Source organism: Furipterus horrens, unplaced genomic scaffold, assembly GCF_987537825.1.
Source record: "Furipterus horrens unplaced genomic scaffold, mFurHor1.1.pri manual_scaffold_3, whole genome shotgun sequence".
NCBI classification, from domain to species: Eukaryota; Metazoa; Chordata; class Mammalia; order Chiroptera; family Furipteridae; genus Furipterus; species Furipterus horrens.
Genome location: NW_028327173.1, coordinates 6,063,074 through 6,089,749, shown reverse-complemented (window position 1 = coordinate 6,089,749; position 26,676 = coordinate 6,063,074). Strand labels below are relative to the sequence as shown.

Genomic DNA, 26,676 nt, shown 5'->3' with positions numbered 1-26,676 from the left:
GCCCCAGGAGGGAGGGGCCTGCAGCGGGCGGTGCCCCACCCCAGGGGTGCGGAGTGGGTGCAGGCCCTACAACACTCCCTGTGGCTTGCTGGACTCGGGAAGAAATGCAGTAAAACATGTTTTCATGCTGGGTTTAAGTAGCTGTGATGCTTCTACACCCAAACTGGGGCAAATTCAAGGCTTTTGTAATCTCTTAGAAAGAGCCAGGCCCAGCTTCGCAGGCTCAGGATGAGTCACCCATGGGAGCCTTGCTCCATCCAGCCCGGCTTGGACCAATGGCTGGGGAGCCTGTCCATCCACCTTCAGCCCTGCCCCACAGGTAGCCTTGGCCCAAGACCAGACTACAGGGGTCGGGGACCAAGTGCTGCTATCCCCAGGCCAGCGTCAGGTCTTCAGGGAGCAAAGTGGGCAGCAGTCCTGGGGATCCTGCTGTGGAAGACGGGGGGCCAGGCCTGTGCCACCCTGGGAGGGAGAAGGCACCACGCCCTATGGGACCAGACAAGAGGCTCGAAGCCGGCACAGGGGGCAGATGGAGGTTGGAGCAAGCAGCCTGACCCCTTGCTTCTCCTGTGCACCCCAAACCCCAGCCCTTGGGGGAGACCCCCCAGCCTTGGGAGGCTTTGTCCCACCGAAGAACCCCAGGCCCTGCCCTGACTCCCCAGCCCCTCGGCTCTGTCCATACCCTCCCTGAGGCCAGGCAACCACACTGGGGTCTCCGAGGCACCCCCGCACTGCTGACCCCCTGGGAACAACTCTCTCAGGGCTGTGGGAAAGGGGATGGGCACCCGAGTTTCCAAGGTGCATTGAGAACCGCAAAGAGCCTTTCAGGATTCACCAGGGAGCAGGGAAAGGCTCCAGGCATTCTCCGTATGAAATTATAATAAAATTTCTCTCTTCTTCTAGAAGGGCCACAACTTTTTAAGTGCTCAATGAAAGTAACCTGTTCACGATTCAGGTGGAAGTCATCCGACGCTCCTGTTACGGAGCCTGGGGCTGGGTGCGGTGGGGCGGGGGCGGGCAGGCGGCTCCTGCGTGAAGGTGGCGGTCGCACATCAGCACCACCTGCCCAGTTGCTGCCCCAGCAGGAGCAAAAGCAGGGGCCAGAGCGGCGGCCAAGACGCAGGTGAGCGTGACACCGAAGGCTGGAGTCGCCCCACCTGCAGGGTTTCCCTGGCACCTGTGTGCTCACTCTGTCTGGAGCCTCGGAACCTCTTCCCTGGGTGCCTTGGCAGAAACAATTTTAAACAAACAGACCAAGAAACACTAAGGATTAAGTAAACTCCTGAGGATAAGGTTGTCAGGCCCGCAGAAAATGCCTCCTGCCTGCCCCTCCTCCTTGGGCTCTGGAGCACGACAGGGGCTGGGACAAAGGCAGGGCTGGGGCAGGGCTGGGGCAGGGCCGGGGCAGGGGCTGAGGCAGGGGCTGAGGCAGGGGCTGGGGCAGGGCCGGGGCAGGGGCTGGGGCAGGGGCTGAGGCAGGGGCTGGGGCAGGGCCGGGGCAGGGGCTGGGGCAGGACCGGGGCAGGGCCGGGTCCGTCATCAGAAGAGAGGAAGGCTCTGGGCCCAGCCTGCAGGACAAGCACCGCAGTGCCCTGGCTGGGCACGCAGGGCAAGGAGGAGCCTTTAGAAAACCCTCCACTCTCACCTGATGGGGAGTCTGCAAGGACACAGGACTCACTTTCAGTGAGACAAGCAAGTCACACAACATCGAAGAGCAGTTTCCCATTTTTATTTAAAGAGACAGAGACGGAGACTTTGATTGAGACTCTGAGTGCACCTGTGAGCACACCTGGGGTGCAGGGGGGCTTCACTCTGTCCCCTTAAACACCTGGCATGGATGTCCACAGCAGAACAGCATCCCCTTCCCGAGCTGAGTGCTCCCCTTCCCAGCTCTGGGCCCCAGGACCCCTGTGCAGAGGGCAGCAGAATGCAGGGCAGCAGAGGGGGCACCCCAGGATGTGCCCGATGCGCCCTGGCGTCCCACCTGCTGGGGGCACCGCAGACCCCCGAACACCGGGCTGGCCTGCAGCCGCCTCCCAGCTCCCAGCACTGGGCAAGTGCCCTCCTGAGACACTTGACAGAAATACATTGTAATTGAGTATAATAATCTCCCCCTTCCAGAAAGGGCCGGACAGGCGCTGCCTGCTGCTCACTTCTGCCCCATTCCAAATATTTTTACCTTATTTGGATGAAATGCATTATTTTTCTAATGAAAGGCTTTTTTTCAAAGGGCTGTTTCCCTCCGTCCAGCACTGCCTTTATTAGGCAGCACTCAGGCTGTTTTGGGGAGGGGTGTTTTCTCCCTGAAATCAGGCCAGGCTCTCTGTCCTCAAAACCCAACAGCGGCGCTCAGGACCCGGGGCCCAAAGGCCCGGGGCGCAGGTTTCTCTGCGTGAGCCCCAGGGCGCTGCAAGCCTGCTGGTCCCGTTGCCCTGCCCCCAGGACAGTGAGGCCCCCGGCAGCCTCTGGCCCCTGCAGGGCTCCTGGCTGCCGTTCCAGCCCAGGCCACCTGCCTCTGGTCACCCTGTCTGGTCCCATGGTAGGATGAACCTCTGGAAAATTAGAGATGATGATAAACAGTCATCAAGCTCAAGGGGGCGACCCCCTGCCCGCCCACTCAGGACCAGGGGTCAGAGGGTGGAAACCCTGCCCCACCCCAGGCCTGTCCCCGTGGGGGCGAGGGTGCTTCAGGCCTGCTTGCCTGGCTCCCAGACCCTGGGGGGTCCTTGTCCACCACAGGCTGGCAGCCCAGGGGACCGGGAATGCTTCTTTGGGGACAGCAAGGAGGCAGAGGTGACTCTCTGTGTGGGCTCTTCTTGTCCCCAGGAAGCACGTGGCAGGAAAAAAGGCCACAGGGATGTCCCAGGAGGTTGTAGGCATCAAGGACAAAACGTGGGGAACCAGGCCAGGGGTGGCCACTGTGGTCAGAGAGGCCCACGCTGCCCTGATCTGACACCTCCCCAGTGGACCCCCCGGCCAGAGTCAGGAAGAGGTTTGCTGCCTGGGGTGGGGGTTGGGTTGGGCCCAGAGCCCTAAAAAGGGGCATCAAGAGGAGGTGAAACGTTTCTGAGAAAAAACAGCCCAACGCCACTCAGCCCTCAGCCCTCAGCCCCTGGCCTCCTCCCTCGCCAGGGCCAGGCCGGGCAGTGGCGGCCAGAGGTGCCCCCGCGGAGGGGTACGTACCGGCTGCGGGGCTCCACCTCCACGGCGGCCGGTGCGCTCCCTGCACTGGCTCCGAAGCCTCTGTGTCTACACAAGGCACCCAGATGCGACCATGCTCTGTCCCCACACCCAGCCACCGCACTGCAGGATGCAGGGCACAGAGCGCTCCCTGGAAGGAGCCTCGTGCTGTTTTCCTGGGTTTAGCTAAACGCTGTGTGAAGGTTAAAGGGAGACGGGGGGGGGGGGGGGGGGGGGTGAGAGGGAGAGGAGCCGGGGGAGGAAGAGCGAGACGCTCTCTCCTGGGAGCACATCCATCCATTTAAGGAAGGAGAGCTCCTCACCCTTCGCGTCAGGTCTATATTCAGTAACACGAGGTCCCTTCTCCTCCCGGATCACTGTCGCCCTTCGACACACACTCGGGGCCGAGGACAAAACCCTCCAGGCTCCGGGGGCGCAGCCGGGGACGCCTGCCCGGGCCCAGCCCCCCACGTCGCCTGCAGGTCTCCCCAGCGCTCACCTGGCGCAGCCTCAGCCCGGACCCGCCTCGCAGGCACGGGGCGCCGTGAGCCGACAGGGAACCGCAGGCAGGGGTTAAATAGGGACAATCGTATTTATTACAATTATATACAGTCGTGTCTTATATTTGAGCCTATACCTGATCGCACAAACAAACGTGTTTCCAGGGGGCAGGGACAGACAGGAAGGCCCGGATGCCTGGCTCCCATAGGGGAGTGACAGCCACGTCTCACCATGGGGGTGTGGCTGAGCCACTATGGCAGGTGACAGTCGGAAGTGCAGTGTGACGCCTTCGGTTTGGGTGGTTGATGGGGCCTGATGGGGTGGGACAGGTGGAGGGCGGCCTCAGGTGGAGGGAGGCCCTTGCCGAGAGAAAGGCGCCATGGGACGCGACAAGAGCCCTTGGCCCCTGGCAAGAAGCGAAGTAGGAGCTGCAGGCAGGGGAGGAGGCGGGACAGCAGACACCTGGTCCGCACAGCTCCTCCTCCTCGGAGGGGCAGGAGTCAGGTAAGAGCCGCCCCTTGTCATGCTCGGTGTCAGGTTAGCGGAGACGCTCAGCAGACACACCTGGATGAGACACGGGCCCAGGAGACGGGCCCCCGGCCTGGCGTGAGGACGGGCCAAGGCTGTCTGTCCAGGGCCACGCTGAGGAAGCGGCACGCGGGAGGAGGCTGCGTGGGCAGAAGGGCAGCCCCCCCGCGGCCACGGGCCTAGTCCCGCTCGTTCTCGTTGCTGGCCCCCTCCGGCCGCCGCAGCTTCTCCACCTGCTCGTTGATCTGCCCGTCCCCGCCCCGGCGGTCCTCCCGCTGCACGCCGAGGCAGTCCTCCTCGTCCACGCGGCTCACATCCTCGTCCTCCTCGTCCTCCCGCTTCTCCTCCTCGCCCTGCACCTCCATGCGCACCTGGCCCTTGACGTCCACCACCCCCTCGCCCTCCTCTGGCGGCCCCAGCAGGTGGCAGGGGGCTGCGGGGCCGCCGGGGCTGTGGCCCTCCTTCACGGGCGAGGACCCTGTGGACTCGTTGCTGACGGGTGAGATGTCGCTGCTGCTGTGGTGGTTCCCGGCAGCGGGGCTGGACGGCGATGGCGACTTGACGGGGATCTGCCAGGAGGGGATCTTCGGGGCCGATGGGGAGGGTGGGAACTGCCTCCTGGTGAGGAGGGAGAAGAGGGCAAGGTCATGACAACGTCCTGGGGCTCCTGCCCTCCTCCCCTGACCCCACGTGCTCGGGGACAGCATCACAGAGCAGGGGACAGGAATGAGCTCACTCAGCTGACCTTGGCAACCTTCCACCTGCCTGCACAGAAACAAGGCCCCTCGCAGGCTGAGGCAGCTGAGACAGAAGCCAGAGCTGCCCTGGGCTGCCCACAGAGCACCCTGCCCCCTCGGGGCACCCCTGGGTCTCCCTCCCAGCAGCCGGACAGCCACCCGGGAAACCTGCCACGCGCAGGAGCCCGCAGCCTCCTGGTCCTTGTGCTGTCTGCCTACAGCCCTAGAGAAGGGCGCAGGCGAGGGCGGGGCGCCCTGAGCCTCTGACTCTAATTTGTCCACTGCTCTGCAATGGGGGGGCGGGGGGGGGGGGCGCTGCTCCAGGTCCGGAGCACCAGCACCAGAAGGGAGGCCTGGGCACTTTCTTAGAAAACCTCTGAGCTCAACACTTCCAGGGAAGTCGGTTCCCCACCCCCGCTTCCCAGCCCTGGGCACCGGGCCGGCAGCCAGCCCAACCAAAGCCAAGTTCAGAAGGGACCTGGGAGGTCAGGCTCTCTCGGCCACAGCTTACAAATCAAGCTCTGGGACAGGGGACCTGACTCTGCCTGAGCCAGGTGAACAAAGGCCCACTCCCCTCCTGGCTGCCCAGGGCTCCCCAGCATGGCCCGGACAGCTCTTCCTCCTTGGACCACTGTGCAGGGGGCGCAGGCCAAGGCCTCAGCGACCACCAGTTCCATCAGCCAACGCCTGCTCTGTCCCCTGGCCTCAGAGGCTGTGTCCTAGGCTGGGGACCACAGGGTTCCTCGTCATGACAACCCCCGAGCATAGTCACCGCTCTCAAGGCCAGCCAGGTTCTTTCTTACAGAGAGGGCCTGGAAGGGGGTTCCCTGGTTGGAGCCCCATCCTTGACGCTAAGTGACCCTTCACACTGCCTCACACGGCCCCCAATAACCCGAGGCCTGCAGACCACCGTGAGCCGCACAAAGGCCGACCTGGATGCCCTGCAGGTCGGGCGACCAATGAGCCCTGCATCCCAGGACACTGGCCTTTCACTTTTAAAACCAGCCCATCCCACGCAAGCCGTGCAGGGCTGCGAGGGTGGCAGACCTGGGGCAGGGGAGGGGCATGCTTCTGCCCCTGTCTTGAATAGGACCTCCACACAAAGGAACCCAGCCCTCTGTGGGGACCGTCTTGGGGGCCGAGTGTCTCTGAATGATCCAGCAGGGTCTCAGGATAGAGGAGGAAGTGGCCCTGTCTGGAGGGGATGGGATGCTCTCCTCTGCTCAGGGTCCTGCTTTCCTTGATCAGGTCTTGACAGGCCAAGGAAGTTGGTATTTTAAAGGTGTTCTGAGCGCTGCAGATTGTCATCCTGGAGAGGGAAGGGACGGGGCCCACTGGGGAGGGAGAGGAGAAGCTCGAAAGGTTCCCAGACTCTATGACTGCATCACACAGCTCAAGTCAGGGTCTTGGGCCGATGCCCCCTGCCCCCCAGCTAGACGGCCACAAGCTCCGCTCAGTCCCAGGCCAAGAGCCTTGTAGAAGCCCCGCCTCCTCCTCGCCTACCGATTCAACAGAAGCCCTTTCAAGGAGTTGATTTCCGACTTGAGTTCATTGATATTCTGGGACTCCAGGATCCAGTTGGTGGATGTGGTGGCCTGAGAGTTAAAACACAGTGGAAGAAGGATCAGGGTGGCTTGTCCCCCCGCACACACCCCATGCCCCCCACCTCCTCCATGGAGCCAGGTGGCCGTGGGCAGGAGGAGGGCTGGGCTTCAGGGACCCGGGGGGTGCACCAGCCTGGCGACGCCTTGGGAAGGTTCTGCCACTGCCCCTCAGGGGCTGCCTGCCTAGGACACTCTGTTTAAGTGGCCAGTGTTCTCACACCTGACTGCTGGGCTTATCTGGCAATACCACGGAAGCCTAACGTGAATTTAGGGGCGACAGTGGCCTTCTGGTACCTAAAATAAAAGGGCACAAGGCCTAGAGAGTCTGTATCACTCAGAGGCCCACACGGAAGGGCTTGCAGGGTGGAGGGGGGTGCTGTCGGGGGCAGAGGTGCGGGTGGAGATGGGGAGCTGCGGCTGCCGCCACTGGGTGTGCCTGCGGTGTTCCGGGAAAACGAAACTAGTAAAAGAAATAAATGTTCCCTTCTACACCAACCACGCCCTCCAGCTAAGTCCCTCTCCCTGCAGAGACCATCACACCACTTGAAGAAGAGACCCTGGGGGCTGAGACGGGCAGCCACCTCCCCGCAGGTGCCAGAGACTGGTTCCCGAGAGCTGCCTCGGAGGGTCACGCGGCCGAGGGCACCCGAGTCCTGCCTGGCCGGGTCCCCGAGCTGAGTCTGCAGCAAGCCCAGCAGACAGGCCCCACCCAGGGCCCCTTCCCCGCTGCTGGGGACCGGCGGCCCAGCTCTGCAAGGTCGGACCCTGAGCCAAGCCTGCTGCCTGCAGAGCCGGGCCGCCGGGCACAGCTGCTCTCTTGGGGTCACTGGGGCAGCTCAGCAAAGACGTCGTCCTCAGACTTCAACTCCTCCCTGGGGACTCTGGAATTGGCCCATGGAGGGTCAAGAGCCATAGGAACCTCTGACAAACATGTCCTTCCCTCTGAATGTGACAGTTCCCGTAAAAAACTTCAGAGAACCTGGTTGGGACGGAGGGAGAAGAGGAAGTGGGTGGTCCGCCTAATGGGGTTGTTAGTGGCCAAGCAGCCTGTGAAGTACGAAGTGTTTATGGGCCAATTCCAGGTGAGGCGGCCTCAGGTGGGTGGGCCCGCCGCATCCCGGCTGGGGGCCACTTTGAGGTGGCTTCAAGTGCACAGATTCACCGCGCAAGGTCCCTGCCTCCCTGACCATGCTGCCTTCGCCAGATAAAGAAAGCCCCAGCAACAAGGTCAGGAGACTATGGGGGGCCCAAGCTGGCCCAGTGGAGGGGCCCGCAGACCTCCCGCTGACCTGCTCCGGGGCTCGCAGCGCCCAGCACACCTTTGCAGGAGTGGCCCCTCCGAGGGTCCAGGGGCTCGGGAAGGAAAAGCCAGGCAGCGTGCGTGCGGGTGCATGCCAACACCCACCGCCCTCACACACACCCCCTGGGGGCCCCCCGCGCCAGACCACCAGACAGTACAGACCCAGGAGCCACTGTTCTGGCTTCTCCGAAACCTTGAAAGCTATAGCAGCCCATTAACAAGGGAGCAATTTCCACTCCCCGGCCTACAAAGGACTCAAATTTCCAAACGCATATGGTGCCAGAAGCCAGGGTTTAGAAATCAAGTCTGACATCTGGGGCTTTTTAGCCAGTCTCTTTAAAAAAACAGTTGTAGAAAACTCCCAGCCTTCAGTTTTATGTAGGTTTTTTTAAATTACTTAATGCTCTTCTTTTTAATTTTTTACAGTGCTGCAGTAGGAGCTTGGAAGCCAGACATAAAAACTTATATATTACAGCTGAGAAAACACAGCTCTGAGTCTTTGGTTTATGGGGTAACCAGGCTTCACACATGTGGGCTTAGGCACCAGCCAGTGAGCCCCGCTTCAGTGCAGGAGAGACAGATGAAAGGGGCCGGGCCGGGTCAGGGCCCCGGAGAAAAGCAAGCCCGAGAAGCGGCTCTCAGCCACCAGGCCCGATCCTGGGCCCCCGCCCCTCTTAAAACGCAACATGTGGTCTTAATCTTAATGGTGAAGGTCTGAAAACAGTTTTCCAATTTCCGGAATGGCTCCTGGCCATTAGCAGGCCACAGCTCCGAAAGATAATAGAGGAGCGTGGGGCAGGGTGTAACCGGCCTCTGGGTGCTTTATGGGCCCCCTGCCCCCACCCCCCAGAGCACACGCCGCGGCTGGAGGCAGCCACCCCGCAACGGCACCATCTGAGGAGGAAGTGCGGGCAGCCCCTCCGAGTGGGGGTACCTGAGGAGGGGAGTTGCAAGGGCCCGCTTCACAGGAGGCACCCCAGATTCCAAGGGAGATGGAAAGATGCCCATTTTGCTGGGTTTTTGCAAATGCAGAAGATTTGGGGGCTGGCTCACATCTAGCTGCGTGCTGGGGGTGGGGGACTCCCCCAGGAGAGCTGTGCAGAGCGGGTCCTTTGCAGCAACACGGGAGACAGGGAGGGAGCAGAGAGGACAGCAGAGGTCCTGGAGTTACTGGACCACTGTCACCTGGGCCCCATCTGTCCAAGCACAGGCCTCAGGAATGCCCTTGTCACACAGCCACAGAAGCCAGGCCACAGCCTGCAATCCCGGGAGGCACTTCAGCCGGGCACTGTTCTAAGCATGTGAGGACAGTGAAGGGTGGAGGGTTTTATCCCGGGTAGCCTAATCCCAGGGTCTGCTATGACTAAGACAGCTTCAGGCTTCAGAAGGGAGACATGGCAACTGCCCCAGCCAACCCCAGTTGGCACGACACTCCGTTGGGGGTTACTCGGCCTGGGCTTAGGGCATCACCGCAGAGTCTGGCCCAGTCCTGGCACCCCCTCCGTCCCTGCCCCAGGCACTCTTGGCAACTGTGACCTGTGACCCAACTTGCAGGTGGTGACCCTTCTGTGTCCACCCTGTCCAGCTCCAGAGCTGGGCGGGTGCTACCGCAGGAGGGCCCAGGCAGACAACTGTTCTTCCTCCTCCTGCTGGGAGGTGACAGGAACACAGGAAGGACGGCCTCCACCACCGAAACCTCCTTCTCTCTGAGGGCAGTGTGGGCCCTGTCGTGTACCCAGCACGGGGAAACACTAGTCAGACCCACGGGACGCGGTGAACTGGACAGAAAGGACAAGAGTGCGGAGCCATGCGGGCAGAGCTGGAGGGACCAGGGTCGGGGACCAGTACCTTGGCTGTGGCCAGATCGTGGGCGAGCTCCTGGACTTTCTGCTGCTGCTGAATCAGCAGCTCCTGGACAGAGGCTAGAGTCACCTGCACCTGAGTGACTGGGAGAGAAGACAGTGGCCTCTCTGTTAAATGATACACACAGATTCTCCTTCTTAAGGTGCCCACACACCTGAAGCTGCAGCATCTAATCGCCCTCAGACAGCCCGGCCCACAGCCCAGATAACCCCTCTGCGCTCTGGGCGACCTCCCTGCACCGAGTCTGCCCTCCAGTCTCTCCCCTCCCCTCCCCATCATATTGCTGTCCGTGGTCCACGGCACATCCGCCCAAACCCCTCCCCTCTAACTATAGCTGCTGCTGATGGGCTTGGCTCTCCGAACCCTGTAATGTCCGCCCCCCGCCCCCGCCCCCCCCGACCTCCCCGTGTACTTGCAGAACTCACACCAAGTCTGCAGTCCTGGGACGGACGCGTCCCAGGGCCCACTCCCCCCAGCAGTGGTTGAAAACCACCAACCCCAGGGGCCTGCCGCTCCTGCTTGCCCTCCCACCCAACCCCAAGGAGCCGGAGCCCCCGCAGCCGCGCAACCTTGCTGAGGAGCGTGCCCCCCACTCCACCCCCCGGCTCTGGAGGACTTCTCAGGGCTGCCTGGGACAGTGGCCTTTCGCTTGCCTGAGTTTTTAGATTCAGAGCCTCCATCTAGTAAACAAGTTTATCAAGGAGAAAAGCCACCTCTGGCGCGACAGGTCCCAGCTAATCTGGGCCATCACTGGGGCGCTGGATAATGAACGTGGGCCCCATGGAGTCGATGACAGAGGAGGTGGCCGGGGTCCCGGGAGCCACAGTAATTACAGCCTCTCTTGACCCTGCACTGGATTCTTCAAGGGACGGGGAAAGTCACTGAAACCCCCCTGAAAACCTCATAGAAGCAGAAATTAAAAATGAACTTTACAGCCCTTCGAAAGGCTGTCATTTTATTCCCCTTATTAATATTCTGAGGTTGGGAGCCTTTCCGTAAAAACATAATTAATTGAGGCCGCGCCGACAGTAAACAAGCAATTTCAAATTAAACCGAAATGACGGCGGCTTCATTTGCAAATGTGAACAGATTCTCAGAGCAGATAAATGAAGTCACCACATAAAGTGGAGATGGGGGGGGGGGGCAGAGAAGGGGCTGCTCCGGGGAGGCTCTGAGGGGTGGCCCGATGGAGTCATTAATCTTTACCTGTCTGTGCCACGCTGCCACTCAGCTCCGAGAGGCTGGCCGCCATCCTCTCCAGTTGCTTCCTGTCCTCGCGGCCGCCCATGATGAGGGGGAGCAGGTATTTCTGCAAGAAGGAGGGGAAGCAGGAGGGACGGGCGCCTCCTCAGGTTATTGTCCAACAATCTCTCATCCCGCAGACCAACTTTCTGTCACCCCCAGGTTTTGGAAACTTTCTAAGCAAACACCATAAATGAACAAGATATTCAAAAGTTATGAGACTGTGCTTCCAACCACGAAAAAACTCTGAATAAGGACAAGGACCAGGGAACAGGGATGAGTAAATGCAACTTGATTTATTCTTATGAAAAACTTTTTGGTTCTTTTATTTAGTTTTCTTAATGGTGTTCCATATACTATTTCTGTAACAAAAATATTTAAAAGTCCACTTTAAAAGTCTGTAGGCCAGCAACGTAAAAGGTCCCACCAGAAAGTGCTGCTGCTGGCGGCCCCCAGGGAGGGCGGGGGGCAGCCTCTACACTTCTCTGAGCCTCTAACACTTTGAAGCATGTGAATGAATCCTCCATTCAGAAGCACATGAGTAAAATTAAATAAACACGAAATTACCCGAGAAACTAGATGAGCATTCACATCAGGGATCTGGGACCTCCAGTCCTTCCACCCGGGGAGAGGACGTGGGTGGGTATTCCCGGGCTGTTGGAAGAGGTCACCTCGGCTCTTTCTAAACTAAGCCCTGAAGCCTCAGAACAAACATTCCTCAGCTACGAGTCACATCAGTCAAGCATCCCCAGGGCAGGAGGGAAGGGAAGGACAGAAGCTGCAGAGACTGGCCACAGGGCACCGGGGCCACAGAGCGGGGGCACCGAAGGCAGGAAGTCAGGCTAGGGGGACGAGGTCTCGGAACCTTCGGGAAGAAGACAGGTGGGGCACAGCTGGTCCCCACTGCAGCAGCAGGGGGCTGCGGGGAGCTGGATGAAAGGATGAGCCCCGTGAGGTCCAGGAGCTCAGGACCTGGCACCCTCCCGTTTCGGGGCATGAGGCCAGCTGCCAACTCTCACGGCAGCGCGAGGGAGCGCCGTGCAGGCCGGGGGGGTGCAGAAACCGGCTGCGAGGCCCGGAAGAACTTTATTCTTGTTCCACTTGGGCCCCGGACAGGACAAAAGACAGCAACTTCTCCATTAAGGGCTCCGAGCTGGGGAGGGGAAGGAGGTCTCTCACTGGGGTTGTGGGAAAACGTATCTCAGGAGCGGCTCCTGAGTGGAGGTCATTATTTAGTGTACACACAGAAGCATCTTCTATTTTGCAAAGTGCTTTTCAACCACTGTGTGAGTTATTACACGATGGAGCTGAAACTCATCAAACGTAGCCTTACGCTCCAGGCTGGAAATTTCCTACGTATAAAAGTCAAAAAATTCTTATACATGTGACAAACTAAAAATTCCATTTCTGAGGTCAGAAATGCTGAGGGCAGGGACACAAACCACCCCAGCCGAAATCTCTAAGTATTTCTACAAGATGACAGCGCACCTTTCGCTTCCCTTTAACTTAAAGAAACGAGTAGCAGGTGCTTTAGAAAGTCTCGACACCACTGGGACTGATCTCTCAGCGTCTCTTTCCTAAAGCAGAGGAGAGCCCAGAGCTTCGTGAGAGCAGCTGACCCTGCTCCCCGCTCCCAGCAGACCGCAGGCACCCGCGGCCAGCCACGCAGCACGTCGGTGTTCGAGCTGCAGCGTGGATGCTCATCCCCGCATCTGGTCCTTGCTGGTGACCGTGTGGGCCAGGGATCGGAAGGCGGCTGTCCGCACACCAGGTGAGGGGGGCACCGGTCAGGGCAGTCCAGACAGAGAGCATTTTGCTTCTGGATTTCTGACCCGGGAATTTCCAACTCCAAGAATAGATGTTACACTGAAAAAAACATCTTCTGCTACAACTCTGTCGTTAGCTTCGGTACTAAGCCAAAAATTAAGAATCCCAGGGCGCAATGTTGAAACATGTTTCACGCACTAAAAGGTAAAACAGGGATCCTGGGTGTTCATGCAGATTCTTGAAAAAAAAAAAAAAAAAAATCTCCAAAAAAGCAGCAGGTGGCCTCGAAGGGAAAGGCGCTTCTCTCCAGGACCAGGACAGAGTAAGTCCTCTGGGGACCCACCCTGGCTCTGCACCCCCTAGAAAGACTCAGCTGCTTCAGTCCAAGTCAGTACCTGCTGGTCGGTGTCCAGGAGGAAGGGAGGGGGTGCTCACTCCTGCCTGCAGCTCTGCTATGAGCAACGAGCTCTGGCTCCCGAGGGCAGACTGAAGTCTGGGGAAACCCCAGATTTACATGGGTGCCAACACAGTATGCAGGAGACCGAAAAGCACACCCCATAGATATGATTACGCTGGGATGCTCAACCCTGGTTTTAAATACCAAGGTAGGAAAAACGGTGTACACAGCACTTCCTCTGTGCCGGGCCACAGCGCGGCCCGACGCCGCCCCTTTGAGCTTCACAGCAGCCTCGTGAGGTAGGTGCCACTGTCCCCATTTTACAGATGAGCCCCCTGAGCCTGTGCTCATACATCTATCACACGGCAGAGCTGGGGTGCAGCACAGGCAGCAGGCTCCACCGCCCATGCTCTTAGGGCTGCTTAGCACGAACCAGGCGCTGTCCTAAGTCCGTGACGTGGCTTGCGGATCGATAGGCTAAAGTCACCCTGTAGAGATGCCCCGCTCCTGCCGCGGCGCTGCGGGGCTCACGCCTCCACCCAGCTGAAGCTCAGGCGGGGAGACCAGGGCTGAGCGCCACGGGGCCTAGGGAGGCAGACTCACCTTGTAGAGCTGGTGAAAGCCAAACGCAATCCCCGCCATGATGATAGCCAAGGCACTGTAGTCTCTCCATCGGGAACCCACGGGGCCTGAGGGCGGGAGAAAGGCGCCTCAGAAGAAGAGGCACACGCGTCCTTCCCCGGGGCTGGGGACAGCGTGTGCGCTCAGTGTACTCAGCTTAAAGGACCAGCCACCCCAAATGCAGGGGACTGGGTGATGGTCAGGGACCCAGGCCCAGCTCACCCCCTCCTCTCTGCAGGCTCTCGGAACTACCGGCCTCATGTGCACCTGCTGTGCAGGGTCTACAGTGAGCTGAGTCCTGGCTGGGGAGTTGGGTGGCAGAGGCGACCGGAAGACCGAGGCCATGGTGTCCACCCAGTGAGGCCAACATAAACATACTTAGATGCACGTCCACGCACATCCACGTGCCCTGCTACAGACAGGGAGAAGCTAGGGGCCGCTTCAGAGCGGGGTGAGGGGTGGGAGACTGAGTATCCGCTGGTGCTGGAGGCGCGGAAGGGGGCAGTGGTGACAAGGCCCCCTGCCCTGTCTTGTTCTGCTTTTCTGTTGAGCTGGTGACGAGGGGACAACCTACAGATGATGGAATGAGCTAATTCCAGAGTGACGCAGAGGCCAGACAGGGTGACAGGAGGAGGCACGCGCTGAGCCCGCCAGGGTCCCGGGGGAAAGCAGTCCGGGCAGGGCACAAGCCACTGCAAAGGCAGGCTGACCTGTGCTCAAGGGAGATAGAGGGTGGCCAGTGCGGACGGAGAGCACCTGGGCCTGGCCGAGCAGGGGGGGCTCCCACAGTCAGGGGGTGCCGACAAGCCTGGGGAGCAGCGGGGGCAGGCTGGGCGGGAGGGGTGGGAGCGGCAAGGCCAGGCCAAGAGCACAGGGCGGCCCTGAGGGCAAGCTGCAGGCGGGAAGAAAGCGGGGAGGGGGCCCCAGAGGCAGGACGGAGCCAGCGCAGAAGGACCAGGTGCGGTTGTCGTGGGGGAGCCCTGGAAATGGAGGGGCAGTCTCTTCGCAACAGCCTGTGGGAGCGCTGCCCACGACTCCAGGTCCACAAGAGGACAGGCTCCAGAGGGTTTTCCACGCATGATTGTTCCACGTGCGTAACCTGTGGGGGGCACTGCTGTTCCCATTTCCAACGCCCACTCAGTGGGGCGCTCGGACTCCGCTAAAGGGATCTGCCACTGGGGGGACGTGGGCCACTGTTCCTTGAACCCCTGGCAGGACACTGATCGGCCTGTGGAATCAGATCACAGTGCCAGAGGGGAGTTACCCAGAAGGCACCGCCTGCAGGCCGCTGTGACAAGGAACTGGGGTCTGGAGAGGGAAGGCGACGTGGGGAGCAGCAGAACTCCTGAGGCTGGGGGGGTGGGGGGGGACGCCCACGCACCGGGCATTCCTTTGGGACGGACACCCTTGCGCTCCGGCCCGCCCCTCCACCCGGGCCTGTGAGCTCCTCGGGCCCTGCTGCATCCCGGCATTTCCTGACCCCAGGAGAGCACGAGGGTGGGTTCTTAAAGCTCAGCAGCAGGATGTGGGCACACGGGGTAGGGGTGGGAGGCTGCTGCCACACAGGGAACTGGGGGGACCCAAGGGGCAAAGACCCCCCCAAGGGGGCGAGGGCTATGCTCCCTCCTCCCTGAGATGCTGAATGAGAAGAATCTGGAACAGTCTCTCTTTGGCCACCACACCTGCCACCCCCAACAGCCCAGCCTGTGGATTCCACGTGAGTTTCCCAATGCGGCCCAACCCCACTGTCTCCCACACAAAATGTAACAAACAGGTGGCCTCTCCCCCCGCCCTGAACTTCCCTTTTTGGTTTTACAGTTTTCCAATAGGTGATACCCACATACGGTGTAAACACAGGGTACGACAGTCAGTCCACGGCAAGCAGGCTCCCTCCACCAACCGCCGTAGCTAACCGTTTCTTGTTAACCAGCGGAAGGACCCTTCTGCACATATAAGGCCACACAGACATGTATTAGTTTCCTTCTCTCTTTCCCCTATTGCTCATTCTTACTTTTCCTATGGCTGCTCAATATTCTAGTGAGTCAATCCCCTTCCTGATGGACGCCGAGATGATAGCAGTCGTTCACCGTTTCACACAGTGCGGCCTGCCCTCCGTGACCGTGCACACACGGCACCGCGCATGCGTGTACACGCACATCTGTACCGTGAAGACCTGGGAGGCTGGGTCAGGTACTTGTGCTGCGGTTTTGAGAGGTGCCGCAGCTGCGCCCCACGGGCTGGACCGGCTCGTCCCCACAAACCTGCCTCCCTTCCCGCACTAGACAAGGGGGGTTCACCCCACTTGAGACCACAGCCAACGCAGGAGCGGGAAAACCGCGCTTCCCTCCAGTGTAACTTGCATTATCATATGAGGAGGAGGACTGAGTGTCTTCTTGGCTATATTTCCTTTTCAGTGTACTGTGCTTCTACTCTGTTTCTTTATCAATTTATAGAAATTTTTTATATGGCAGGGAAACGAGGCTTCTGTCCATGACAGGAGTCACGACATTCTCTGCGTTTGTGTTTCTTCCGACTCTGCGTTATGGTGTCTGTGGCATGCCGGTGTTCTTCACTTTTATATAAATGTATCCATCTATCGTTTTATGGAACCCGGTGTGGGTTCCGGCGAGCCAGGACTACCCCGCTCCCTCCCAAGGCTGCGCAGCGACGCTGGGTGTCCCCTCTAAGAAGCCATCTCCGGAAGGGCGCTCTGCTGCTTCGTCCCGTAGTGACGTCGCATCCAAGCGAATCTCCGCAGATGAGCGATAACCGCCATTCCACCGAGCCCTGCGGCTCTGCGTCCCAGGCAGGCCTCTCCCTCGTCCCACTCCTGGCCTCCTCCGCTCCGACCGCCTCGCTGCAGAACCCAGCGTCTAGTGCAAGTTCATGTTTAGGAGGAAAGAGCGAGGACACCGGGCACCCTTTGTGCTCGTCCAGGCCGTTACTGACAGGAGGGCTTTCATCCCCCCCCCCCCCAGAACATCCGTCTGTGCAGCCAAACCCTCAGAGAAAGTGTCTTCAAAATGGGCGCATGTCCAGAGTATCACATTCACCACCAGTGTCTCAAATACCTGGTCAGTATCTCACAAAGAACAGCGGCCACTGAAAACGGGACCGGAACCAAGCGTGCGCAGACCCTCCTCTCCTGCAAACACGCGTCCCGCAGAGGCCAAGGCTGAACAGAGGCCGAGAGCCAGGACCACGGCGAGAGCCGAACCCACCTTCCCAGACCCTGACCTCCTCCAACGCCACGCGACCCCTGTGGCCCCCAGCCAGCCGCGCCCTTCACCAGCGTGGGGCCTCGCTCCTGCCACGCTCGTGCCCAGAACATTTTATTGCCCTCTGGTTTTCATTATTAATGAAAAGGGACCAGAATGATCTTTCCTAAAGTTCAGAGAGAGTCTATAAAGACAAGAAGCCGAAATGCCATTTTACTCGTTTTGGAGCCGTGTGATACAGTCCTGTCTCGTGGCAAAAGGGAAAAAGAGGGAAACTAAGTTGGAGATGACTTATCCCCTGCGTGCCTTTCAAAGGGCTGCTGAGGAAGCAGCTGGCGTGGCCCCACACTGGCCTGCACCCCCAGCTCGACCGCCTGGAGTCCTCGCCGTGCCCACCCTGGGCCACTTCGTCCACACCCAGCGCAGGCCCCGTGAGAGGACGCGCAGAGCAACTGGGAGCGACTGGGCGCTACAGGCGCCTCTCCTGCCGCCACGCTCCCCGAATGTCCAGAATCACAGTCAAGGGCCGAAAATGGGGCCGTGCTTCCGCTGTAGCTCAGAAGTGCGGGAAATGAGTGAGCTGTTTGGAAGCTCCGAGCCCCCAGCCTAGAAGCAGACGCCTGCAGACAAGGCAGACAGACAAGGGGGCTCGGGCTCAAGCTCAGACCCTGTCTCCACGCCGCCAACCAGAGGGTTCACCTTTTTCTCTTCTCATGAAGCACAGGCCACCTGATGGACAGGGGCAGAGCTTTGCTAGACTGAAGGAACCCAGGAACAATGACTTTTGTCACCCAGGTTCAAGTTCTCCACAGCACTTCCACACCTGACCTCAGCCACAGGGCGGAGAAGCAGTTCCAGAGCACTTCCTGATACGCTGCGTGAGCTAACCAGCCAAACGGCACAGCACTTCCCCGCACACCACCGGGGTCCCGTGCAGGACAGGGACAGGGACAGGCGACGCGCGGCAGCCTCCTCCTGTACCACCGGGCATCTCTGGGGCTGCCCTCTGCCCTAGGCGACAGCGAGCTCAGAGGACAAGCTCCAGGGACAGGGGTACATGGGGCTCTTAGAAACACAAGCCGTTCCCTAACATCCCCCAGATCCTATCCACCAGCGCCAGCTCTGATGGCCACACGGGTCTCTGCGTGGGTCCGCCGTGCGCAGCAGCCGCGCCAAGGCAAGGAAGCTGCCCCGTGGCTCAACCTCACCAAACACCAGCAAAACCAACGCTGCTCAATTCCTTTCGCAACATGTCTCAGGAACCCCTCCCCTGACAGGCGAGGACACGCACCGTCAAGTAGAAACGTGTGTGTGGGGCTGGGGCTCGGGCACACGACACAGCCATGTTGCGCTCAAGATCCCCACGTCAGGGGCCACTGACACCACCATCCAGTGAGGAGCCGTCGGTGCAGAGCTGGAAGCTGCCCCCGTGTCACCCTGCTGAGGCCATCTGAGACGGCACAGATGGCAGCTGACAACAGGGCGGGGGGGGGGGGTGCTGCGCAGGGGGCGAGGCAGCGGCAGAAGCTGGGCCAGCCCGTCCCCGCCACACTCATCCAGGCAGGAGCCACAGCACCTCAAGGCAGCGTGTCCAGCTTCTCAAATCCTCCCGTCAGCTCTGCTCGAAAGCCCCCCTGAACGCTAACTGGTAAGAGGGGCTCAGCCACGTGAGGCCCTGGAACACGGCCAGGCCGCCAGATCAGCGCTTGTTACAGCTAAACGTGCAGACACACGGTGGCCAGCTGAGGGGCACTCCAGCTGAGCTAAGCGAGGCTGGCAGCGGCCAGAGAGACAAACGGACCCGGAGCGCAGCAGTGGGACACACAGCAGCCCTGCTCTGAGCAGCAGTCCCTGGGCGGCCCCATGCGGCACGTCTGCAGCCCAAGGCCTCCGCGTGCACATCCTGGGAAAGACAATCTCCCCCTTCTCAGGAGCTACAATGCTATCAGCAGTGTCATCTTGAGGCAGGAAGGACACTGAGGCGTATCTATATCCTCACTCGTAGATAAAAAATATGAGCCCTAATTAAACTGTACGCCTTCAGAATGGTCCAGGAATAGACCCATGCTTCCATGGTCAACTGATTTTTGACAAAGAGGCCAAGGTAATTCTATGGGTAAAGGATAATCTTTGCAACAACTGTGCTGAGAAAACTGGAAATCAACAAGGGGGAATGGACCTCAATCCTCACCATACCCACAAAAATTAACTCAAGGATCTCACACCTACACAAAAAAGCAAAGACTATAAAGTTTCGTTAAGAAAACAGAAGAAGATCTTTAAAACCTTTGGGTAGGCAAAGACTTCTTAAGAAACAAAAAGGCAAAAACTATGAAAGGAAAAAAAAAGATAAAATGGACATCATCGAAATTTTAAACTTTTGCTCTCCAAAAGGCACTATGCAGAAAATGAAAAGGCACGCCATAGGCTGGGAGGAAACATTTGCAAAATATATATTTGATAAAGAACTTGTACCTATAATATATACAAGACCTGTCCAGAAAAAGTTAATATAAGGAAAATGGCTTGCGCAACATCAATGTAACCTGGCAGCCAAGGGGAGTGGACTGGAATGCTCATGTGTGAACAATGGCGACTTCATTGTACTAGTCAGGGGGGGCGGTAGATGCCATTGAGTGAGCATGTGTACTGTGCGGCCGTCGCATTCAAACTGACTGAGCAAGTAGAGCAACGAATCAGCATCAAATTTTGCATTTGGCTTGAACATCCCTGTGTGGAAACTATTCAGATGATTCAGAGGCCGCAGCTGTGGGCAGCTGGAGACTGGCAGCTCCATGTGCCTGGCTCATGCTTCACATCTCAGGAAACATCAAATCACCTAGGTGACTCAGCCCTACTACAGCCCTGATTTGGCGCCCTGTGACTTCTGGCTTTTCCCAAAACCAAAATCACCTTTGGAAGGGCAGACTGTCAATGAGATTCAGGAAAATACAATGGGACAGCTGATGGCGACTGGGAGAACTGTGTGAGGTCCCAAGGTGCCTGCTTTGAAGGGCATGGAGGCATCATTGGCCTGTGTATAATGTTTATTGTATCCTGTATCTTCTTCAATAAATGTGTATTTTTCATATTACATGACTGGATACCTTCTGGACAGACCTTGTAAATAGTTGTTACAATTCATTAATTTAAAAAACAAGGTGATTTTAAAAGTGGGCAAAAGACTGGAAGAGACACTTCACAAAAGCTATATGAATGGCCAACAAGCACATGAAAATATGCTTGACGTCATCAAGCATTAGGGAAATACAAATTAAAAGCACAATGCGATTCTATAACATGCACATCAGAGGGGTAAAAACTGAGGATACCAAGTGTGGTCAAGGACGTGGAGCCGCTGAAACTCTCGCACGTTGCTTATGGAACATGGGCTGACCATTTCTTATAAAGTTAAACATACAGCTACGGTATGAGCACAGCAATCCCCCCCTTAAGTGTTTACCTAAGAGGCAGGAAAGCCCATCTGCATATAAAGACCGTATGTTCATGGCAGCACTGTTCATACAGCCCCCAGTGGGTAAACAGACTGTGGTATCCACACAGTGGATTGGGGGTGGGGGGTGGCAGAACGCGTAGCTGACAAAGTCTAAAATATTTACTACCTGGTCCTGTATGTATGTATGATGGTAAAGAAACCAGATACGAAAGACCACATGCCATATGATTCCACTTACATGAAATTTTCTCAAAGGCAGAACTTCAGAGACAGACAGTGAGTAGGCTCTGGTTGACAGGAACCAGGAACTGGGGAGAGGATTGACGTAAAGGGCACAAAGGAAGTTTTTGGGGTGACAAAAATGTCCTATATTGTGATCGTAGTGTTGGTTACATAAGTTACAACTCACCTGTATAACCCATCAAATTGTACTGTTAAAAAATAAAAATAATCTTCTTATGTGTACATTTTACGTCAAAAAAGCTGATGAGACAGAATTCAGAAGAACCCAGAACCATAAAACTGCCGTATGACCCAGCAACTCAAGAGAAATGAAAACTCACACCCACACAGGACGTGCACACGAACGTCCTCAGCAGCACGACCTGTTAGCCAAGCTACCCATCCGCCGGCTGGTGAGCCGAGAGGTGGACGGGGCCCTCCGTGCAGTGGAAGGAAGTGCTGCCACATGTACCAGGGGATGAAACCCAGAACCTCACGGTCCACGAGAGGCACTGGCCACAAGGGATCACACAGTGCGTGACGCCATTTACGTGAAACGTCCAGAAAAGGTAATGTTCTAGTGACAGACGGACTGGTGGCCGTCTGGGGCTGGAGCGACACTAAAATGGGCACCAAGGACCTCCTCTGGGGGACAGAGGTGCTCTAACGCTGATTTACGGCTGCACCACTTAGTAAAGTTGCTGAAAGTCACTGATCTGTACACTTGAAATGGGTGAGTTTTATGCTATGTAAAATATGCTGCCATAGCTTTGTTTTAAAAAAATACTTTTTTAAAAAAGAAGCGTCTAGACTCAGACACATGCATACATCAACAAATGGTTTTTACTAAAGAGACGGGTATTTCGGTAAGACAAAGAGACTCTTGAACATATGGTGCTGGCCAAGTGGAGCTCTACCCAGGGAAAATAAGCCTTGGCCTTGACCGTGACCTTCACCCACACACAAAAGCAACTGAGGATGAAGCGCAGACCTCAACATAAACACAAACACTATAAAACTTCTAGAAGAAAACAAAGGAGAAAATCTTTCCGACCTTGGGGTAAGCAAAGGCTTCTTGGGACACAAAAACCATAAAATCTAAAAGAAAAAAAAAAAGAGAAACAGATGTCTTCAAATTTAAAATGTTTTGCTTTTCATAAGCAATGCTAAGGGGGGGGGGAAGCAAGCTACAGACTGGGAGGAAATTCTAACAATACATATATTTGACAAGAATTGTTAATCCAGAATACTTAAAGAAGTCTTCTAACTCGATAATAAGAAGACAATTAAAAATGGGCAGGGTAGCTCAGTGGGTTAGAGCATTGTTCCAAGACACCAAGGCTGCGGGCTCGATCCCAGGTTGGGGCGCATACAAGAATCAACTAATAAATGCAAAAATGGGTGAGCAACACATCCATGTTTCTCCCTCCCTCCCTCTCTCTCTCTCAGATCAATTAATTTTTTTTTTTTAAGATAAACTTACACTTAACACAGGACCCTGCAATTCCACTCCTAGGCACTTACCGAAGATAAAAAAAAAAAAAAAAAAATACAAAGATTTGTACGCAAATATTCACAAGAGTTTTACTCGTAACAGCTCAAAGCTGGAAACGGCCCAGAGCCCATCAACTGGTGAACGGATAAACGCACTGCGACGTGCCCACGCCACGCGATACCACTCAGTAATAAAGAGGGAACTTCTGATCCGCACAACAACTTGGATGAATCTCAAAAACATTATGCTGAGCGAAAGAAGCCCTACACGAACGAGCACATACTGTTTGATTCCATTTCTATCAAACTCTAGGAAAGATAAGTCCAATCAGAGGCAGCAGAAAGCAGGCCCCAGGCCGCCCCAGAGTCGGGGTGGGCTGGGACTGGCTGGGGACGGGGCACAAGGGAATCTTTTAGGGTGCTGAAAATGTCCTACAGCGCGGGGATGGCTACGCGGGAGTGCACACTTGTCCAAACTCAAACTGCAGGGTTAAAATTGATGCATTTTATTTTATGTAAATTAGACCTCAGTGAAGCTAATTTATACACACACACACACACACACATATATGTTTGGAATTTTTTTTTAAAGAAAGCTAAAGGAAAACAGCAGTGATTGAGAACAATACCCAGCAGGGTAGATTCTAAGTTCTCTCTCTGCTCAGTCAGCAGCTGAGACCAAGAGAAAAAAGCACCCTGGCAGGTGGCTCGGTTGGCTGGAGCATCACCCCAGGCACCAAAAAAGCAGAGGGTTCAATCCCCATCAGGGCACATGTGGGAGGCAGCCAACTGATGTTTCTTTCTCACATCAATGCCCGCCCCCCCACTTCCTCTCTCTCTAAAAATCAATAAATATATCCTCGGGTGAAGATTAAAAAAAAAAAAAAAACAGAAAGAAAAAAAGCAAGATCTAGGAATTCTAATTCAACTTTTAAGCACTCATCCTGTAGTATCTGGAACATACAAAAGAACATAACATTCACACAAGCTGTGAAGCAGGATAACAAAATGAGCAACCCTAGACCCATCTATGTTACGAGGTAAAGCTTTCCAGACACCACCGAAGCCAGGACGTGTTCCTTCCGCCCAGGGGTAACCCTGATGCCGAACTGAGCGTTTATTCTAACTCAAACCTCCAGTGAGATGTGAAGTGCGGGGGACACGTCCCCCCAGTACAAGGACTATTTCTCAGCCGGCCCCGTGGGCAGGGGTGGCCACGTGATGGTGTTCCGGCCAACGGAGAGGATGTGGAAGTGTCCTGAGAAGCGGGCTGGCCCTTCCTGCCCCCTGGTCCTGCTGGCTGCACAGCAGAGGGGACAGCTGGACCTGGAGCAGTCACACTGCCAAGTGTCAGCGAAGCAGCGGACCAGAGCCCGGACGGCCTGCACTTACCTAAGAGAGAGAGGTGTCTTCTATTTTGTTTAAGCCACTTTTACGTTGGGGTTTCTGTCAGTACTTGCTGCAGAACCTTATAAAACTAACACAGGCTGTGGTGTGGGGAGAGCCACAACCCTGGCCGCCACCGCCACCAAAGACCCTGTCACCAACTAAGAAACCGAAGGGAAGGCTGGTCACTCAGTTCTTTCCTGCAACTCTTGCCCACAAACGCTACCAGTTGACACCGACAGGACACCACAGCGGGTGTGACACGCAGCAAACACAACAGACAGGGAGGCTGCCCCCGAGAAATCGCTGTTCTAGGCCAGTCACATGGACACAGAAGAAAAAATACCATTTCCTCAAAAATTAGAGAAATATTTTTCTTATGTACAAACCAGCAACTTTTTTGGAACCACAAGTGAGATCTGTGTGCCAAGCCGGCAGAGAGGGCAACGGGAGAGGACGGCCACCCTCCCCATCAGTCACAGGGACACCGCCCTGGTCCTGGCCCCGCTCTCCTTCCTGCCTCAGGTCCAGCCACAGCCTCCCAGCCCGCAGAGCCCCGTGCTCGCCCTGCCTCCCCCACCAGGCCTCGCCGAGGACCGGCGTCCCAGGGCTTCCTTGGTCGATAAGCTCCAAATGCTCACCAATAACGGCGAACGCAATGGCACGGGTTAGTCTTCACTGCATCTCCCCAAGCCCCGGGCCGCCCTCCATGGTGACCAGCGGCAAGGCCAGCCCTCTGATCCCACAGCCTGCAGGCCAAGCACACAGGAGGCCTCACGGGCTGGTTCCCAGGGCCGACCCGAGAGCCTTTCAATTCTGAAGCACATTTCCACCACCATTTATCCATTCAGCAAGTACTTCTAGAACACCTGCTAACACAGAGCCTCGGGTCAGATTAAAAAATATTAAAAAGCCTCTGAGGTCAAGAAACTCCCAGTACAACAGGGGAGCCAGTGATTCAACATTTGAGAGTGTGGTGGGGAGCGTGGGGGCTGACCAAGCCAAGGGGATGTCCATCCCACGGCATGGAGGCATCTGAGAGACCCCCTGCGGGGGCTGCAGCTGCCCCAGCTGGAAGAACAGCCATGAGCTGGCCAGGCAGAGCGCCTGGACCGCCTCACTGACACGCTCCCAGGACATCTTCCCCAGGTCCCCTGAAGCATCTGCTCCGATAATACAAATAATTCTAGTATAGCCTCAGAATAACACAGTCACGTTGATAATACTGCTCAAAAACAGGCAGATGAGGCGTTTCAAAGTAAAAACTGTGCTTTGGGCTGCCTTCCCGCAGGGGATGACCTGGCTGCTGCCCCCCTCTCGGGGGTCCCCCGTTCCATGCTACTGCTGCCCTGAACATCACCTGGTTTCACAGCCACATGCCTTTGCCGGGAGGCTTCTGTCCACCCCGCCTGGTCACTGAGCCAATGTCACCCTGGGTCCGATAAACCCTGCCCGCTGCCTCACCTTGCCTGCACCCCTGGTCCTCACCTGGGCCCAGCTCACAGGCGCTGCTGTGTTCACTTAACTGCCTTTCCTAGCGGCAGCTCGAGAGAGTGACTGCCTGGGCCATATTAACCCTTCCACCTCAGGGGTCGGGCACAGCCCCGGGCACACAGCGGGCCTTCAGTGGTACGTCCCTGATCAGTGAACTAAGAAAATCAACGGTGAGCGTGGGCTATAAGAGAAACAAATGGAGAAAGAACATACTTTCTCTCTGATGCTTTCTAGGAGATGTCAAACCTCCCAACCTCAGACATTGATATCCCATTGTAACAGGCAACTGAAGCTGTAGGTCAGTCTTTGAAAGGTCTAAGAAAAAATTATCACCCTACAAAATTCACACTGGCCCTGCCTGTATCTCAAAGCTACCTTGCTTCTTGTCCCTCCGGGAGGAAAGAAGAGAAACCAGCTTGGAACGAATCAATCAAAAGCAGCTATAAGGACCTCCCACTCAGGACTGTGCTGGGCACCACATGTACTCATGCGCTGACTCCTGCCTCAAAGCTGCACGAGAAGGAACCAGACTAAGCAGCACAGATGCCCGGTTTCCCCCCGAATGCCAGCCTGGCCTCTCCTGAGCTCTACCGGACTTTCTCCTGCCCTGACCCCAGCGGTCCGCCCTCACGTCAGGGCCCAGCACAGCACGCGCCTGCCACCTTCACAAAGCCTCCGACTTCTCTCGCCCACATCAGTTTTTCTCTTTTCTGTGTCCTTGTGGAATTTTCTTGTCTGTATAATAATTCTGGCATTAAATCACAATGTCTTATATTATTATCCTTTTCTCAGGAGTTTTTCTCCTCTCTCCCCGAGGGCCTGTAAGATTCTTAAAGACCGGGTTTCGCAGCCCTCCACACTGTGCTGAGCACACAGCAGGTGCTCACCAAACGCCGACGGGCTGAAGGTTCTGGCAGGTGCCCGTGTGATCTCTGATGACACTGCATTTCCTACCATCTCAAGCCCAACCACACTACCAAAGAGCAGTTATGAAAAGAGGCACCGAGCGGGACAGCTGTCACCACTCAGGAGGACTGGCAAGTCCAGAGATGACAACCTGGAGCCCCGGGGTCCCTGCCGTAGTCCCACAAAAGCTGCCCTTCTCCAAGCCATGAGCACGTGGGGCTGAGCCGAGAGAATCCCGTTTTCTAGACTTGGGCTCAGAGAGAGGATGTCCTTAAAAAGTCAAGAAACAAGAAGGGACGAGCCGCCTCAGCTCCAGATGTGAAACCGGCAGGAACACACATGAATGGAGGCCATAAATCCCGCCCGGGATGCACACAATGCCTCAGCGATAGGCATGCAGATTGCACACCTAGTTCAGAAACTCCCCTGAGTTTGCTTGTAATTAAGGGGGTTAGAAAGGTAAAAAAATATATAAACCCAATTAATCACTGAAATATTTAAAGTCAGATTTTTCCCTCACTCCAGGATTAGTGTGTTTCATAACGCCAGCACAGACAGCCCTGGTTTTTACTGGGGTTCATTTCAGAGCATGTTTAAACTCGTCAGGTTGAGTGATGCTTCCAGCAACTAATCGCATGTCAAATAAAAGATATTTTATGTAATAAATTACCGCTACAAGTAATTCAAATGTCATTTATCAGTTTTATTATCAGTCAGGCAAAGTCTTCTTTCTCTATATTAATCAAAATCAAGCTTTTT

At 56.6% G+C, this 26,676-nt stretch overlaps 1 protein-coding gene across 1 annotated transcript in view; it reads right to left on the bottom strand.

Annotated features, from left to right (window-relative positions):
• Positions 1–3,753: 3,753 nt before the first annotated feature.
• PEX14 (peroxisomal biogenesis factor 14) overlaps positions 3,754–26,676 on the bottom strand; it is a 127,498-nt gene continuing 104,575 nt past the window's right edge. Inside the window, exons 5-9 of the mRNA XM_090268579.1 lie at positions 13,723–13,808; positions 10,920–11,022; positions 9,699–9,796; positions 6,450–6,541; positions 3,754–4,827 (exon numbers count right to left, since the gene is read on the bottom strand). Of these exons, the coding sequence (XP_090124705.1) occupies positions 4,389–4,827; positions 6,450–6,541; positions 9,699–9,796; positions 10,920–11,022; positions 13,723–13,808 (818 nt within the window). The 3' untranslated portion in view covers positions 3,754–4,388. The remainder of the gene's footprint in view (positions 4,828–6,449; positions 6,542–9,698; positions 9,797–10,919; positions 11,023–13,722; positions 13,809–26,676) is intronic.